General features: G+C 48.5%; 1 protein-coding gene across 2 annotated transcripts in view; it reads left to right on the forward strand.

Moving 5' to 3' along the window:
* Nucleotides 1-13101, forward strand: part of TRANK1 (tetratricopeptide repeat and ankyrin repeat containing 1) — a 235450-nt gene that overhangs the window by 126037 nt on the left and 96312 nt on the right. For both annotated transcript variants that reach the window (XM_073549901.1, XM_073549902.1), the window contains exons 9-10: nt 2481-2660; nt 7231-7377. In XM_073549901.1, the coding sequence (XP_073406002.1) occupies nt 2481-2660; nt 7231-7377 (327 nt within the window). The remainder of the gene's footprint in view (nt 1-2480; nt 2661-7230; nt 7378-13101) is intronic.

Below are 13101 nucleotides of genomic sequence, written 5' to 3' on the forward strand. Positions count from 1 at the left end.
TTGTCATTCGCCTTGTTTTGATCACCGCTCCCCTATGAGAATTTGTTTCAGGGTGGTGACAAGCTGTGGAGCGGTGTTTCTGTAACTCACACTGCTTCTATCACCGCCTCCTGATGACCTCTTATTTCAGTGAACAAAAAGTTGGAACGCAAGTAGTGTAGACACTAGACAGAAGTGAGAGAAGCTACTGTCACTTCTCCATCATTGCTGCTGAAACAGAACGTAATCAGGGGAGGACAGTGAAAGAAACTGTGTAAAGCAACTGTAGTGCCTCCCCTGACTGTAGTGCCTCCCCTGACTGTAGTGCCTCCCAAGAAGATGCTTAGTTTCAGTGCAGAAAAGGAAGCAGTGGGAATGACAAGCCCCTGTTTCCTAATGACGAGCCATTTGAGAATACCCAATGCATGCTGGGAGACTCAAATGAATTGTCTTCGGAAGTAGAAAAATAACTCTCCCTATCTGCTTTAAATCTTCTATGTTTGACATATAGTATGAAATTAATTTAGTTTCAGACCTCTTTAATGATACCTTGACAAACTACATCTTCTAGAACTCTTTTATGAAGCCTCCTTTGCCAATTTAGATTTTGGAGAAAGACTTAAAAATTTTGCATGATGGTAGATATTGCTCCAATTTTACCAGCATGGCACATGCGAGTGATAATTTAGCAAAGCTCAGTAAACATTTTTAAATACTTTTATTTCCTACTTGGTTGATGTTCTTTTTCCAAAAAGTGTTGCTTGGTGTTTATAAATGTTGGCGCGTCTTACGACTTTTCTTAGCCAGTTTATTTTCTATCTACTTGGCTCTCAGTTTTGAGCAAGGCACAAAGTGTCTAAAATGCTATAAACACTAATGATGATGCACAGCATGTTGCACACGTGTTGCTTAAGTGGATGAACAATTAATGTTTTTCAAAAACAATCACAAGATTGTAAAAAAGGGTACCCTCTATGCCAAAATAAACTTGTCTCATGCTGCTGTTCTCTCTACTGTCGTGCTGATTTCTTCACTAAGGAGATTAGGTTGTCTCGTTTCTGAGATCACTGGACTGCAGTAGCTGTCTGGAGTACCACAATTTCCAGAAGCCCTTTTGTCCTTTTCCCGTCACACGCCTGACCTTCCTCTTGTGTCTTTTTATAGCTGGATTTTGAGGACTCTTTTCTGTGCATACAGCCTAGCTGGAGCAGAGTGACATAGTGGTCTTCCTTACACATGCCTGAACTCGCACAAAGGAAAAATGAGCATTACATAGGGATGCATGCTTCCAAACCGAGCATGGTCCCCTAAGGCTGTGTGCACACGATGCAGATTTGCAGCGGTTCCGCACCGTATTTTACCGCGCAGGAACGTTGCATATCCGCATTGTGATGTACAGTATCCTTAAAATCAATGTAAAAAAACCCGCTGTGCAGACGCTGCGGATTTTTCCGCGGTACAAAATCCGCAGCATGTTACTTCTTTTGTGCGGTTTTCCATCTCCCCTGTCACCAAATCCGCAGGGGGAAAACCGCGATGGAAAACCGCACAAAAACCGCATGAAAAATGGAAGAAATCCGCAGGAAAAATGCAGGTTATTTGACCTGCGGATTTCTTCCATTCTGCGCGGAAAAATCCGCAGGGCCAAAACGTACGTCTGCACTCAGCCTTACTCATCAGAGTTACCAATCTGGGATAACCACCAACTACCATTATTTGGGGATGGTGGTTGGTGTTGGGAAAATGCCATATTTTTTAAAATGTTTCTGATTACACAGTTAGGACACAGTGTGAATACTTATTCAATAAGTCTTCTCCAATGAAAAAGATAGTAATTATAAAACTCTTGGCATAGGGATTCTAACACTTACATTGTGCAGCTGCAATTACCTTCAGGTGGTTGTTTTGAATCTTTTGCGGCTGTTTTTGATCTGCTTCTTTTCAAGCTGACTTAGGCTGAGTGCAGACAGACTTTTTAGCCATGGAAGAAAAGCGCAGGTCAAATGACCTGCATTTTTCCTGCGGATTTCTTCCATTTTTCCTGCGGTTTTCTTGCGGTTTTTGTGCGGTTTTCCCCCTGCGGATTTGGTGACAGGGAAGATGGAAAACCGCACAAAAGAAGTAACATGCTGCGGATTTTTTACCGCAGGAAAACCGCGCGGAAAAATCCGCAGCGTCTGCACAGCGGTTTTTTTCATTGATTTTAAGGCTACTGTACATCACAATGCGGATATGCAACGTTTCTGCGTGGTAAAATCCGCTGCGGATCCGCTGCAAATCTACATCGTGTGCACATGGCCTTACAGTTCTGCTTTGTGTGTTTTTTTTGTTGCTATTTTGAATGAAAACAAGCCTGTACAGAGACATAGCAGCACACATCTAAACCTCATTGTAGACTGTACATGATATACAAATGGAAAGCAATGTCCGTAGCCTACTCTGCATAGCAAACCAAAAAGGGTTTCATATTGAAATGTGAATTATCTATGCTCCTTCCATAGGTCAATCACAAGATGTAAAAATGCTTCTGGAATTTGGAGTGGACCCATGCATCACTAACAAGCAGGGAAAGGATGCTGCAACAATGCTCAAACGGAATAAAAACTTCAAAGCAGAGGATATGATCAAAAAGCATCTATCAAGCCAACTTGCTACAGCGCTTTCTCCAGCCGAGTCAGCTGGTACTTGCTAATTGTGCATTACTGTGTATGTGCATAGAAGTGCCATGCATGAATTAATGGTTATCTTTTATTTAGTGGATCATTAAGGCTGTGTGCACACGCTGCGGATTTTGCTGCGGTTCCGCAGCGGTTTTGGCCGCTGCGGACCCGCAGCAGTTTTTGCTGCGGTGTACAGTACCATGATTCCCTATGGGAATCAAAAACCGCAGTGCAGACGGTGCGGAATTTTCCGCGCGGATTATCTGCGGTTTTCAATCCGCAGAAAGAATTGACATGTCAATTCTTTCTGCGGATTCTGCTGCGGTTTGCCATCTCCATTGAGGAGATGAAAAACCGCAGGGCAAAACCGCAGAGCAATCCGCAGGTAAAACCGCAGGTCTTTTGACCTGCGGATTTTACAAAATCCGCGCGGGTGAATCCGCACCTAATCCGCAGCGTGTGCACACAGCCTAAGGCTATATGCCCACGTATGCAGAAAATTCCTGACTGAAAACCAGACTCCTCAGAAAACTCACGTTTTTTATGCGTTTTTTTCCGGTGCATCCCCAGTCTCATAGAAAATAGTTAGAAATGTGGATTTTTAAGCGAAATTAATGAGCATGCTGCGTTTTTTTCCGTGATGTGTTTTTTTCGCGGAAAAAAAAATGCATCAATATGCACAAAAAGTGCAGAATTCATTAAAATGAATGGGATGCTTATTGTAAGCGTTTAAGCGTTTTTGCTGGTAAAAATGCTTAAAAAAACGTGGAAAAAATGCTTACGTGTGCACACGCCCTAAAACGCTAGTCATTTCCTCTGTTCCGCACATTTACGGCACATTGGAGAAGACTAAGAAACAGAACTTGTTCCCTACTATGCAGGCGCCAGCAGTTTTGTACAGCCAGCACCTTTCTCCTACTAAATTGATTGAAGCTAGCTAGCTCAGATTGTTAACCACTTAAATGCCATTGTCAGAGGTTGAAAGTGATTTTTTGTTTTAATAACTGTAATTTTTATTAAATTGTATCAAATTTTACAATCAGAAATGAGACAAATCACTCTGGCTTACAAACTAGAGGGCTAGAAAGAATGGAGTACAATTACAATGATCTCGTGGAAGATGTTTCCCCCAGTGGCATCAAAATATATTGTGCAATATAACAGAAAAAGACAGAAAGTCCAACAGCAGTTCTAAATGATGCCAAGTTAAGGACATGGTATAGACCCTTTCGGCTGTAAGGCTCGGTGTGCTCTGTCCATTTTGATTTGTGTTGTGGGTGGATCTCCAAGTATAGAGTTAAAAATAGTTTGAAGTATTAGTTTAGGATTCTCCTGTTCATTTGACTCTGGAACACCCCGTACTCTAATATTACATCTTCTGCCCCTGTTATCTAGATCCTCTAATTGAACCTGGAGATCTTTTGCAGTCTTCTGCTACAGTAGTTTTAGTTGATCCATTTCTGACATATGAGATCTAGTAACATCATGATCCCCTTCCAGAGTGTCTATGCGACCTGTTGCTACAAATCTTGTCTTAAACATGCAATCTCAGGTCTGCAAGTATCTTTAACCTGATTAATTAAAGCCTTAAAATCATCTTTAGAGGGAAAATGTAACAAGAGTCTCTTCCAAGCAGCTGAAGAGGGAGGATCATATGCCAGTCCCTCATCCCCAGAGGAATCATCATGTGTGTCAGTCCAGTCCCCTTCTTTATTAGTAGGATATCCCAGTCTCCCCTGGCCTTTTGTATGGAGACTTTTTTCTTTCCTGTCTGTGATGTGTGCTTAGGGATTTGATGCAGCCTGGGGGAGGAGGGGAGGCTGCAGAACACAGTTTCCAGAAGCCAAGCAACCATTTAGTGAGGAGGACACTGAAAGTGAACTCAACCCCCTCAGACACTCCTGTAGTCCCTGCTGCTGGGAAACCTCCTCCATGTATCCATACACCTCACCCCCTGATGGCTCATCGTCTCCTGTCCCAATCAGCAGCTCCCCTGTGTCTGAGCCTCCAACCTCACCTTCCTCCCTCTGTGAAGCAGCCATATCAGGTGGCTCTCTGAAGAGGAACGCATCCAGGGCTGTCGCGTGAGCAGTCGACACTGTCCTAACATGTGCCGGGGTCCGGGCTCTCCTGGGGCCCATCGCTGAAAGTAATCTGGCCGGAAATGAGGCTGTGGAGCCTTGTAATCAGCAATGTCTGGAGGGAGCTTTCCTACTGCATGTCCTCTCAGCCCAGCGTCCCGGAAACACCCCTGGAAGTGATATTACGTGGCGTGACGCCAGTGGCACGATGATTCGGGCACTCGTTGGCCCTTCCCCATGGTGTGCCGATGGGTTTCCATGGAAGCTGTAGGAGAATATTAGGTTGGAATATTGAAGGCCCTTGTCGCTGCCATGTTTGTGCTCCTACGAAGTGCAGCCCATGGCAGGGCATCATATAAGATAGTTAAAGGGTTATCGCCACAATGTCAATCATTGCTCAGTAGCTTAATATTCTCACAATAATCTTGTCAAGTACAATCAATTTCCAAAAGTATTAACCTCTCCAGATATTGACCCATGAAAATCTAAATCTGCATGTTAGGGATTTTTACTTACCTTGTAGCCTATGAATACGTCCCATAGTTCTTTGTGCAGATCACACATGCTCAATAGTTATCTGCTATTCTTAGAGCAGTCTTGCTGTGCAGTGAGCGCATGTATGGTTGCCTCTGATCCCAATAGCACTTCACATAGGAGCTAATATGAGCCGTGCACTGGAGAGCGCAAGGAGCCTGGAAAAGCAGGGGTCACATAGCCAATACTGAAGAACCGCCTAATTCACACTGAGGAAAGAAATGCAGTGGTGGATAAATTGGAGCCAGAAAGAGGAGTAAGAGTGTATCCAATGAGTATCTAAAGGCACTAGCTGCTGGCCCGATTCTAAAGCATCGGGTACTCTAGAATATGGCCAGCGGGAGATTAAAATAAAAAATGTGATATACTTACCATCCGACGGCCCCCGTAATCTGTCCCTCCTCTCCACGCTGCCGGCATCTTCCGTTCCCAGTACTGCTTTGCGCCAAAGACCGCTGCTGACGTCCTCTCGCGAGAGCACGACGTCATCAGCAGTATTTCGCGCAAAGCAGTACTGGGAACGGAAGATGCCGGCAGCGTGGAGAGAAGGGACAGATTCCGGGGGCCGTCGGAAGGTGAGTAGATCACTATATTTTATTTTAATTTTTTACACGTTTATGGTACCGGGGGTCCGAAGGAGTCTCCTCCTCCGGACCCTGGGTACCGGCTAGCGCTGGGCATCTCCGGCTGCGTCGCTGCTGACACCCGTGCGCCCGGAGATGACCCGCGGCTAGCGCCGCTGATCTCCCGACGGCACGGTAGCGGTGGCGTGCGTCCTTCTAATTGCGGACTGCGCCTGTTGCTGATTGGTTGCGGCCTGGCGGGGGCCTAGCGGCCGCGACCATACGGCGCAGCGGGATTTCGGTTACAGACAGACATGATAAGGCGTATATATATATATATATATATATATATATATATATATATATATATATATATATATATTGTTCGTTGAGAGATTATTCAGCTACAAGGTGTTAGAAAAAGATTAATAGGTGCTGGGATAACCCCTTTAAAATTCACTGTTTACTGCAATACCTTAGTATTACTATAGCACACAGCACAAGTTATGAAACACAGTAAAGCAAACGTATAAAAATACTCTGTTGTAAAAAGTAACAGTAAACAGCAAGTGCTAGTAAAAAGATGATAACAAAACAGGGTATTTAGTGGATACTACTTTTGCAAAAAATGTATACTAAGCCGCTCTACCAAACGTCATGGTACACCCATCTCAGAGCAGTCCTAACCAATGTATTTAAAAACCTGATCATGTGTATAGTACCTGTATAAGCAGGATTCAGGCAGGTAATGTCTGATGTGGACACGCTATGAAAGACTGCTTTTTACTAGCACCTCATCTTTTTACTAGCACTTGCTGTTTACTGTTACTTTTTACAACAGAGTATTTTTATACGTTTGTTTTATTGTGTTTTTCTGTGTTTCAGTCTTTTGGTGGTGTGAACACTGTCATACAGACTTGTTTGCTGTGTGCATGGCCCATGTGTTTGTGTCTAATAGCACAAATTATGAAGCAATCACAGGTTCACTTCTGGTAGGGGGACTAAAAATATAAAATATCTTTACAAATATAAAAAGATAAAGCATGAGTATAAATCATGCCATGTGAGGGTATGTATGACTGCATGGCCTGTTCTGATGGGAGCGGATGCAGTCAGCATGCAGCACTTGGGATGTTACGGTAACTGTATGTAGCATTGATGAGTCTGAGGAATAGAGGGAAGAAATCCTTATGGCTTCTATCTTCTAATTACTGAGAGATGAAGGAATGAGATGCAACATTTGAGAAGAGCTTGATGTATTTGGCATTAGGCTGATTGTGTTCTATAACTTTGCTTTTTATCCTAATAGTTACCGTAATCTATTTTATTAATGTTCACAATACAAGGAGGTGACTGGCCTAAACTTGTGATGTCAGTACATCTAAATAACGCTTATGTTTTCTTTCTTTGTAGTGGCATGCAATTCCGTTAAGTCTAAGATTGATTCATTTGCTTGTGCACTGGATCAGTTCAATGACTTCTGCAAGCAAGATGGTCAAGTGAATAACCTTAGGCACAAAACTGTCCAAAATTTCCTGCATCTTCTATCATCTCTGAAAGGTAGGCCATCATCTAAGTATCGCCTAAACTGTTTTTCAAAATATAACTATTTTTGATTGCTAGGCTACAGTGGTGTGGAGTTGGAGTTGTGGAGTTGGTGTCGATTTTGGTGGAGTCGGTGTAAAATGGACCAACCCCGACCCCTACAATACATAATACTTTGGGTGAAGTAGTTCAGTGCAGGATGTGCTAAATATTTTTTCTCCTTCGACTCATTGGGGGACACAGAACAGTGGGTGTATGCTACTGCCGCCAGGAGGCTCACACTAAGTGGATGAAAAAAAGGTTAGCTCCTCCTCCGCAGTATACACCCTCTCCTCGATTGCAGGTGAAACCAGTTCATGCTTAGTGTCCTAGGAGGCACACACGTCTGGTCATTTTCCAGACTCTTCATTTTTTTTTTCTGTTTTTTTTTTCCCATGAAGATGAGACAGGGGCGACGGACCCTATTGAAAGGGTCTGATCTCCCCAAACCAACAACGGGCGAGCACGTGTGGGTGTCGCCTCACGTATCCTTTCCCGCGACGTGGGATGCCGGACTCGCTCTGACCACCCTAAGGTATTGAAACCCTAGGCTGTACAGAGGCACAGGTACAGTCCGTGCGGCCTCCAACTGCACTACCAATGCAAGTACTGCGGTAGTGGAAGGAGGCGGATGGTCCCTCTCCTCGTCCCTTAGAGGGAAAGATGGAGCTAGGGTGCCTGCACCGTCCTTGATTTGGATGCAGCCCCCTTACTCCACCCTAACCTGAGGATCAGCTGGAGCTCCAGGGGTGAGGCGCGGAAGGAGGTGGGCTGGGAGGGCTCCTGAAACCCCTAGGGTCGGCATTCCTCTGGGCGGCAGCACGGGTTCGGGTGCCAGCATGCGCCCCCACAGTGGTAGCACACAGGCCTCTGTGTTTTTGGCGGTCCCGTGTTTGGGCGGGCGCCCTAAATTTAGTCACCGGCTTCTGCCGGTACTACGACGCGGGCGGAAGTCTCGCCCCCGTGTACTTCCGGCAGACCCGCCCCCGGAGCCTCGGGCGGGTGCCGAAAAATTTAGTCCCTGGCTTCAGCCGGCGCTAGGCCACGAGCAGAAGCTCGGCCCATAGGACATCACCGGCGGTGCCTTCTCTTCCTGCAGGACCGCCCACACGCCGAGGCGCGCTTTTTGGAAAAGGGTGCAGCAGTACGGCAGGCTTGATGCCTAAAGGGGATCCAGGACTGGGGTAAGTGCTACCCCCGAAGGAGGAAGGCCACCATCTTTTTTTTTGCCAGAGGCTAAGCAGTAGAACCCCGCAGGCATATCACCTAGCAGGGCCACCATGTTCAGAACAGCTAAGACGCACACGTTTCTGTATGCTGCATGCACCTCCTGTCGGTCTGCCTTCCCACATGCACAAAGTAGGCAAATCTGTGAAGTCTGTGAGTCTGAACGTGCCCAGGAGCCCTCCCCTGCGACCGCCCGGAATGGTCTCTGTCGCATTCTATGGCCTCGCAAACGAGAGCAATCGAGTCCCTTCAAGCCCCAGATAGGAGCAGGGATAGTGGCTCACCTGTCTTAGAGGGGTCCTCCACCTCACAGGGGCCGCTCTCTCACTAGGCAGACATGGGGGGGAACGAACCCACACAGCGTCTCTCGGTCCGTCCGGTGCCTTGGCATCCGTGAGGTCTGCCTGTCGCTCGCCCTCTCCAGTAGTCGATAACGAGCACTCGAGCAGAACTCGGATTACAACTCGGTCGAGCCCCTTGTCTTAGTTACTCCGGGTTACTAGGAAACGGTGGACAGCCTTATCGAGGCGTCAACCAGACCCTGAGGTTGACAACGAATCCACCCTGGCCTCAGGGTACAAGGGGTCATTTAAGCGGGTCAAGCGGCTTCATAGAGTATTTGCGCTCACTCAGCATTTAACGACACAGGGAACGGCCGGACAGGCCTTTCTTAGGCCAGAGAGAGCTCGAGGCAAGATACCCATTTGCCGCTGATCTCCGTAAAAGGTGTTCGGAATCCCCGACGGTATATCTACCCATGTCGCGCTTGGCCTCTAAAGCCCTGTTGTCCATACCTAATGGTTCCTCTATCAAGGATCCCACCAACCGTCTCATAGAGAGCCTGGCTCGCTCAGTATTTGAGGCGTCGGGTTCAGTCTCTCCCTCGTTCGCAGCAACTTGGGTGGCTAGGGCCATGGACTCTTGGTCTAAATCATTAAACAGAGCCTTGCAGGGTGTGGACCTGCCTGCGGAGGTAGCAGATATTGCTAATCAGATTGCGTTGACCACGGACTACTTGATTAATGCGCCTTTGGATGCGGCTTACTTTGCAGCACTCGCTGCCGCAAATGCAATTGCTATTAGAAGGGCTCTGTGGTTGAGGACTTGGCGTCCGGATTCAACCTCCAAGAAGTCCTTAACTTCTTTACCTTATCAGAGCGGCCGCCTATTCGGTGAGAGGTTGGACCAGCTTATCTCTGACTCCACAGGGGTAGGAGCAGTTTTCTCCCTCAACAAGGGGTTAAACAGCTTTTTCATCACCAGTTTCAGACACGGTTTCGGTCCTCTCGCAACCCCTGTGGGCTCCAGCAACCAACCCCGCCGTTGCAGGTCGCCCCAAGGCCAGGACAGGGGTCTTCAAGTCTCATATAGAGCCAACCCATTGGAGAGAATGTGATCCCAACAGCCCAGATCAAGGGGACCTAGGTCCCAAAGATCTTCAGCCTAATGACTTGAGGCAAGTTCCGGGTGACACCAGCAGAGTAGGCAGTCGCCTACTCTGGTTTCGCTATGTCTGGCTATCCGTCGTGCGTGACACATGGGCAAGGGGGCTGGTATCCTTGGGGTACAAGTCAGACTTTGTCACACAGCCCCAAGACGATTTTTTGTTTTTTCATCCTCCCAAAATGGAATTCCGGGCACAGGCTTTGTTCATGGCCATATAATTGCTCTGGCAAAACGGTGGTCATCCCTGTACCGGAAAACGAAAGATGTCAGGGTTTCTATTCCAACCTGTTCACGGCCCCCGAAAGGGATGGGGCTGTCATGCCCATTCTGGACCTTAAGCTTCTGAACAGATTTGTCAGGGTCAGACATTTCCGGATGGAGTCTCTCCGCTCGGTCATAGCTGTCATAGAATCGGGAGAATATTTGGCCTCTATCGACATCCAAGATGCATACCTGCGCTTTCAGCTTTGCAGCTCTCCCCTTTGGGCTAGCCTACCACCCCCGGAGTGTTCACAGGGGTCAGGGAGGTCATCATGGCCATCCTGCACTCCCGGGGCATAGTCGTCTTGCCTCATTTAGACGACCTCTTGATCAAGGGCCCTTCATATCAAGCATGCGAGGGGAGCGTCAGCATCACGCTAGATACTCTTGCCTGCTTAGGGTGGTTGGTCAACCTGAAGAAATCATCCCCGGTCCCAGCTCGGGATTTCCTTTTTAGGGATGATCTTCGGCACTTCCCGAGGGTTGGTGAGCCTCCCTCGAGATAAGGCCCTAGCTCTTCGGCAAGGAGTCCAGATACTTCGCCAGCCAGTCCTTCACACCATTCGTCTTTGCATGAGGGTCTTAGGGAAGAGGGTGGCAGCAATAGAAGCAATTCCATTTGCCCAACTCCATCCTCGCCCTCTTGGCATCATGGGACAAGAACCCGGTCACACTCAACCACCAGTGCCAGTTGTCCAGGCATGTCAGACAGGCACTCGGGTGGAGGACAGTCAGTTCCTCCCGTCTTCAGGGGAAACCTTTTCCCCCGGACCATGGGTTGGTGGACACAACCGACGGCGATCTCCTCGGCTAGGGAGCAGTTTTTTCGCCATCATGCGACCCAGGGACGGTGGTCGCTGCAGGGGGCACGCCTCCTGATCAACTCATTAGAGATTCGAGCAGTCCGGCTGGCTCCGCAACGTTTTCATCATCCTCTAGCAGGCCGCCCCGTCCGGATTCAATCGGACAACGCCACGTCCATGGCTGACATAAATCACCAGGGGGGGCACCCGCAGCAGGGTAGCCATGCACGAGGTGAGGCACATCCCTCATTGGGCCGAGAGGAACCACTCGGTGATCTCGGCAGTCCACATTCCGGGCGTAGTGAACTGGACTTCCAGGCCGGAAGGGTCTTGCATCCAGGGAATGGTCACTACACCCCGAGGTTTTCCGGCAAAGTTGCCGATGTTGGGGAATGCCGGACGTGGACATGATGGCCTCTGGGGCAGGCGCCAAGGTGGTTGCGTTGGTCGCCTCGGTCCCGGGACCCGCAGGCAATCGCCGGGGATGCGTTGGTTCTGCCATGGAACCAGTATTCGCCTCCCATACCTATTTCCCCCGCTGCCGCTACTCCCAAGGATCATCAAGAGGATCAGGGCAGAAGGGGTTTCAGTGATGCTACTGCCCCCAGATTGGCCTCGGCGGGCGTAGTACACAAACCTGGTGCAGCTACTCCAGGGGCCCGGTGTTTGACGGCTTAGCCGTTGAATCTTGGATTCAGACCTAGGCTGGGTTCGGACGTAATGTGGTTGCTACAATGGTTAGCACCCAGAAGCCCACCTCAGCACATATTTTCCACCACACCTGGAAGATTGTCTTTTCATGGTGTCAGGGCCACGGCCGTTCTCCACTGAGATTCTCTATTCCCAACTTTTTGGCGTTTTTCCCAGTCTGGCTTGGACTGGGTTTAGCTCCAAGTTCCCTCAGGAGACCGATATCCGTCTTATTCGTCCTGTTCCAGCGCAGAATCGCTACCAATCTGCATGTATAAACCTTAAGCTAGGGGGTCTCACACTTGGTACCCCCCTATAGGACCCCTCGGGACACCTGGGACCTTAACCTGGTCCTAAGCGTTCTGCAGGAAGCTACATTCAAACCACTACAAGAGGTCTCTTCGACATACCTTCCCTGGAAGGTGGTGTTCCTCGTGGCGATAACATCAATCAGGAGGGTCCCGCAGCTGGCAGCTCTATCTTGCCGAGCTCCGTTCCTGATGTCTCACAAGGGTAAGGTGGTCCTCAGGCCAGCTCCCCCTTCTCTACTGAAGGTAGTTTCCTCATTTCGTTTTAATGAGGAATATTGCCTTGCCCTCCTTTTTCCTGGCACAGGTACACCGGGTAGAAAAGTCTCTTCATACGTTGGACCTGGGGAGAGCTCCCAGGAGGTACGTGTCATGGACGGCATCCTTTCGTTACAGACACGCTGTTCGTGCTCCCCGAGGGTCGCAGGAAGGGACTTGCTGCCTCAGGAGCAACCATAGCCAGGTGGATTCGGCTGACGATTCAGGAATCCTACCGCATCGGAGGCGCAGCTGTGCCAGCAGAGATCAGAGCGCACTCACTCGAGCAGTGGGCGCCTCGAGGGTTCTTCGGCTCCAGGCATCGGCAGAGCAGGTATGCAAGGCGGCAACCTGGTCCAACCGGCACACATTCTCCAAACATTACAAATGTCCAGACTCAAGCTTCAGCAGATGCAAGCCTGGGTAAAAGGATTCTCCAAGCAGCGGTGGGCACCTTTTGACAGTAGGTGCATGTAGCTTGGACCGGAGAGTCGACTTCCCACCCAGGGACTGCTTTAGGGCGTCCCACTGTCCTGTGTCCCCCAATGAGGCGAAGGAGAAACATGGATTTTTGTGATAACTCACCGTAAAATCCTTTTCTCAGAGACGCTCATTGGGGGACACAGCACCCACCCTGCTAGTCAGTTGGCTCTTGTTTTGTTTATTAATAGGTATTTATAATACCAGGTGGATTTTGTAGACATGTT

The sequence above is a fragment of the Dendrobates tinctorius genome, unplaced genomic scaffold (genome assembly GCF_039654945.1).
Source record: "Dendrobates tinctorius isolate UK_male_01 unplaced genomic scaffold, ASM3965494v1 ptg000162l, whole genome shotgun sequence".
NCBI lineage: Eukaryota > Metazoa > Chordata > Amphibia > Anura > Dendrobatidae > Dendrobates > Dendrobates tinctorius.